The sequence below is a fragment of the Limulus polyphemus genome, unplaced genomic scaffold (assembly GCF_000517525.1).
Source record: "Limulus polyphemus unplaced genomic scaffold, Limulus_polyphemus-2.1.2 Scaffold6586, whole genome shotgun sequence".
In the NCBI taxonomy this organism is placed as follows: Eukaryota; Metazoa; Arthropoda; class Merostomata; order Xiphosura; family Limulidae; genus Limulus; species Limulus polyphemus.
The window spans coordinates 40,809-46,306 of record NW_013672196.1 but is presented as its reverse complement, the minus strand read 5'-3'; the positions used below and the strand labels follow the sequence as shown (position 1 = coordinate 46,306).

The 5,498-nt window shown below is 31.4% G+C and overlaps 1 protein-coding gene across 1 annotated transcript in view; it reads right to left on the bottom strand.

The window, feature by feature from the left end:
- Positions 1 to 656: 656 nt before the first annotated feature.
- LOC106473875 (serine/threonine-protein kinase PLK4-like) overlaps positions 657 to 5,498 on the bottom strand; it is a 33,252-nt gene continuing 28,410 nt past the window's right edge. The window contains exons 18-21 of the mRNA XM_022402267.1: positions 4,673 to 4,772; positions 3,992 to 4,183; positions 2,923 to 3,029; positions 657 to 1,831 (exon numbers count right to left, since the gene is read on the bottom strand). Coding sequence (XP_022257975.1) covers positions 1,705 to 1,831; positions 2,923 to 3,029; positions 3,992 to 4,183; positions 4,673 to 4,772 — 526 coding nt within the window. The 3' untranslated portion in view covers positions 657 to 1,704. The remainder of the gene's footprint in view (positions 1,832 to 2,922; positions 3,030 to 3,991; positions 4,184 to 4,672; positions 4,773 to 5,498) is intronic.

Sequence of the window (5,498 nt, the reverse complement as noted above, 5' to 3'; positions counted from 1 at the left end):
TGTACATTTATTAACAGGTATCGGTTGTAACTCTCAACAACAGTTAAGTGTTAGTAAATCAGTAGCAGCCCAAGGACGGTTGTTGTGTACATTTATTAACAGGTATCGGTTGTAACTCTCAACAGTTAAGTGTTAGTAAATCAGTAGCAGCCCAAGGACGGTTGTCTTGTATGTTTAGTAACAGATGCCAGTTACAGATCTCAAGTGTAATTATATTCAGTAACAGCCCAAGGACGGTTGTCTTGTATGTTTAGTAACAGATGCCAGTTACAGATCTCAAGTGTAATTATATTCAGTAACAGCCCATGAACTGTTGAGAAATATCTGTCATAGCTGTAAATCTGAGGTGTAATTAGGTGAACAGTACATTTAGAGATATATTAACAAATCCAACTTTTAATTTGAGATTAACAATTTAAAATGATATTGTAGCAGCATGATCATTATCTTTGAGAACAAAATCAACTTCTTGAAAAGCAGAAGAAAACATTTGGCTAGCTATGAGTTGTCAAGTAAATATTTGCGTGTTTAATCAATTATCCTGATTTAAACACAGAAATTTTCAAGTCAATAATGCAAATACAGAAAGGCTGTACACTTTTTATTATACATTTACAATATTCTTACATTGTGCATGTTTTTGTATTAGTGTTTATAGAGGTTGCTAAGATTTACACACATTGCCAGAAAACAGTTGCTAAACGTGTGGTATGTCAGTTGTTACACATGAGATCATAATAAACTGTGAAGAAATCTCACATACTAGATAAAACAAACCTGTCTACTTCCCATGTGTGGTTATTAATATAACAAAATAATTCATATACCTTCCTACCAATGTTCACAAAACCGAGTTTTTAATGAACACTGTTACAGAATAAACTATTTAAAAATAGATAACTGGGCAACCAAAACTTTATGACTAAACAGGAAGGATATACCAGTAGAGAGTGAAAATTTTAACATAACATTAGGAAAACACAATTAAAAAAATGAGGATAATAAAAGTAGTAGGGTTTCAAATTATTCAGTTCACTCATCTCGGTAACAGTTACCCTTGATTTTGTATTAAAGGTGTAAAAGAACTTGTGAAAGTAGGCCATTCTTTCTGTAATTTAGGGTTGTGGGGTTACGGATCTGCCAAGTCATATCAGAAGGTTCTAGCTTGGAATATTTATATCACGATTATGATCATTACCGAGTTGTGTTGTTTTCTTATGTAGTAGACAAGTATTGTCTCTGTACCGTTCATATTAAAGCTGTATTAATAAAATATTACACAATAATATGTGCACAAAATTGTGTATGTCTTATATTCAAATAAAATGGCATAAACACACACATGAAAAACTTTAAACAAATATGTTATCATCAAGGATTAAATTTTTGTACAATGAATGGTAATAACAGCTTGAAACATAAAAATTAACAATTCAGATATATATATATACATAGTCACAATGTTTGTTTCAAGAATGATAATTTTAAATCAAACTTGTTTATCATCAGAAAATACCCATTCAAATTATTTTTTTCACTTTCAAGACTTACATTAAATTTTTTGTTTTGTCCCTTTTCTGGAGTGATAATATATTACTGTTCTTCCAACAATACCACTTCTTTGTTGTTTGACCTCTGAAAACCACACAACAACCTTATACTCTCTGTTACTGGACTATTCTGTTGACCTCTGAGGAAACTGTTTTATCTGACTGTTCTGTAAGAATGTGTTGCCTTTTGAGAACCAGATTTAACAAGTTGGTCTACAACATGTGGGAGTTGAGCCAGCTTCTCTTTAAGCTGATTGGGCAGAATATCATCTTGATTGTAACTGTAACAAGAAAGACAAACTCTGTTTTAGTTATTTTCAAATAATTTACTACAGCATGAATATAAAGTACTTTATGAAACTAACACTCCATGACACAACCAGGGCTTGTTTTTTAACAATCAAACATCAGAATCCCGGTATAAAAAATAAATCCAGTGATACTTCTATGACATGTTTATCGTGGAGTTCTTTACATCATTAGTTAATATGACTTTTATTTAAAATAGAAAAGTCTTTATGATCAACATTAGGTACACTATAAGTGAAACCATTGATAAGTTAATTGTAGCAAATACACACAACATACAATGTTCAGAAATAACAATATTCATACTTCAATTCACCATTGTAGCTTCAGCTTGCATACCAGGTGATGTTACGTTCTCTTTAATAAAAAGTATTAGGTGTCTTGTACGATTCAAAATAACAAATATAAAATGGATAAATAAAGGCTAGGTAATGTGTATTAGATATATATACACACACAATAACCAGACTAATGGAGTTGTATATTAAATATATATATACACACACACAATAACCAGTCTAAGGTAATGTATATTAGATATATATACACACACACAATAACCAGTCTAAGGTAATGTATATTAGATATATACACACACAATAACCAGTCTAAGGTAATGTATATTAGATATATATATATACACACACACACACACAATAACCAGTCTAAGGTAATGTATATTAGATATATATACACACACACACAATAACCAGTCTAAGGTAATGTATATTAGATATATACACACACAATAACCAGTCTAAGGAAATGTATATTAGATATATATACACACACAATAATCAGTCTAAGGTTATGTATATTAGATATATACACACACAATAACCAGTCTAAGGTAGTGTATATTAGATATATACACACACACACAATAACCAGTCTAAGGTAATGTATATTAGATATATACACACACACAATAACCAGTCTAAGGTAATGTATATTAGATATATATACACACACACAATAACCAGTCTAAGGTAATGTATATTAGATATATATACACACACACAATAACCAGTCTAAGGTAATGTATATTAGAAAGGTTACTTACATCTCTTTCTTCCCAGAGATGTCAATAAAGTGGATCTCAGTAGTGGAGGCAGGAATCCTGAGTTGTGTCCCATCTGTACACTGTAGCCACACATCTCCACTCAATAACTACACAAATTCAACAAAAAAATTAATATGCTTTACTTTATAATCTATACTGTCTAGCCAAACTAGCCAGTTATAAAGATGCAAGATAGTTATTTACTTTGTAGTTTACATTGAGTAGCCAAACTAGCCTGCTATAAAGCTAGATGATATAAAATTCAATAACAAAACTAAATAATTTTACAAACAGTCTGTGTTCTGTAGATGAACTAAACAAATTAATAGGTGTTTTTTCTAGGTACTTTGTACTTCATGATTAAATATTTCACAATGTTTTCCTGAGATGTTCCATATTGCTATATAGTGAAGGAATCTGAATATAAAAAAGGGTGACAATTTCTCACTTTTTTAGGTATGCTACTGGTCATTCAAGAGATCCATGCAAATCCAATGAGGTAAAATGTGCAATATTATTGGGGATGGGTAGGAGGCTGAAAATGTAATTATGTCACACATACAGTGGAAAAACCTTTGTTATAAATACTGGAGTCTGAAAGTCTGCTTGACTACTGGCAAACAGTCTTTCCTAATCAGGCTCTATTGATTAGAACTTCTTGACATGAAACTATCACTGAAAGACAATGATACAAATGCACACAAGTTATCTGAAATTATTAAAGTATTATTTTAAATAAACTGTTCTTATCTGGGAAAACATCAGATTCAAAAAATAATGTCATACAAAGAATTAAGTGTCTGGTTGTGGAAAGTGAATGTTTTATTAGCTTACACAGTGTAGAAGCTATAATGTTTATATCTGAATTAATATCTAAATGTTAAATTAAAATGCAGTTGGTTTCCTTTAAAATAACCCATTTTTGCTCCTCCAGACATTTTCATCCTTGATTTATTGTACCTTACAGAACACACACACCATAGAAGCTACAAGTTATAAAAATAAGAGTTACAAAAACACATTTTCATCTGCTATAGAATTATAACTATAAACAAGCCTGTAGGTCTACCTGAGATGCCCATCCCATGTGTGGAATAAAAACACTTCTTATAACTTCGCTTTGTGAACAAGAAGACTGACCGCTCGAGGGTGTTTTATGAGACCCTGACCTTCCCATACTGCTCTCAATTTGTGTGTCATCAATAAGCTTCTCTTCTAACCTTGAAGGATTCTGCTTAAAAGAAGCTTCATGGAAATCCTGCTTACGAGAACAAAACATAGCAATATTACAAACACAATTACCATAACAATCATAAAAGAGCAACAGCAGTACAAGAAACAGAATAAAAAGTAAACAAGTGGCATACTTTAAAGAAATGGTATCACTGTTTAATATAGGTCTCACTGTGATAAAGTTCTCATTTGTTATCCATCATTTACTTGCAGCACACTTAAGCCACAATACATGTAAAGAATGTCCGAGTACTAATCAAGGTGAAACCCAACTATATTCAAACATACAATTTTTTTAACAATTTGAACATTTTCAAACTCTTCAAGTAAAAATACCACGAAAGAAAAAAATTGCTGTAAATTAAATTTTAAAAGTAATGTAGATTGACATACATCTTTTTTGGCAACATTAGAGGTTACGAGAGCAAAAGTTCCAGAGATTACTTTTTGTTAACAGGACAAACAAATTCCTATTATGTAGCTTTAGAACTATGATTTAAGTAATAAAGATACCTACAGTTGACAAAGGGTGTAGAACAGATAGATTTTCTGACTTTTCTCTCAATGGATGGTTTTCTTTATCTCTCCGTGCACTACTTGGAATTGCAGAGGGCCGCCTAGATAAATATCAAACACACAATCAGTTAACAGTGATAAAGAAATTATGAACCATGAAAGTTAGAAATATTAGAATCTGCTTAAAGTTTCCTTGGATCACAAGTGCAAAAAAAAAATTTTCACCTCGTTACAGATATGCTGTTACATAGAGTTAAGCAATTTAATTGACTGCCTATGAGCAGAAATTATATCAATTAGTGTTACAAACAAATTGATTAATCAAAATCATAATTACAATGTTTGTCACAAAAATAATCAACTAATCAAAATTAGGTTTCCCGTTTTACTATTTTCAATTATTTCTACTATCCAAGTAATTGATATATCGCTAATACGTTTGTTTGTTGTTCAGCACACAGCTACAAAATGAGATAATTTTGAAGTGCTGATTAGAAGGAAAGCAAGTGTCTGGCAACACCTTTTGTATTTTCTTTCCTTCTTGAACAACTTATTAGAAGGAAAGCAAGTGTCTGGCAACACCTTTTGTTTTTTCTTTCTTTCTTGAACAACTTATTAGAAGGAAAGCAAGTGTCTGGCAACACCTTTTGTTTTTCTTTCCTTCTTGAACAACTGATTAGAAGGAAAGCAAGTGTCTGGCAACACCTTTTGTTTTTCTTTCCTTCTTGAACAACTTATTAGAAGGAAAGCAAGTGTCTGGCAACACCTTTTGTTTTTCTTTCCTTCTTGAACAACTTATTAGAAGGAAAGCAAGTGTCTGGCAACAC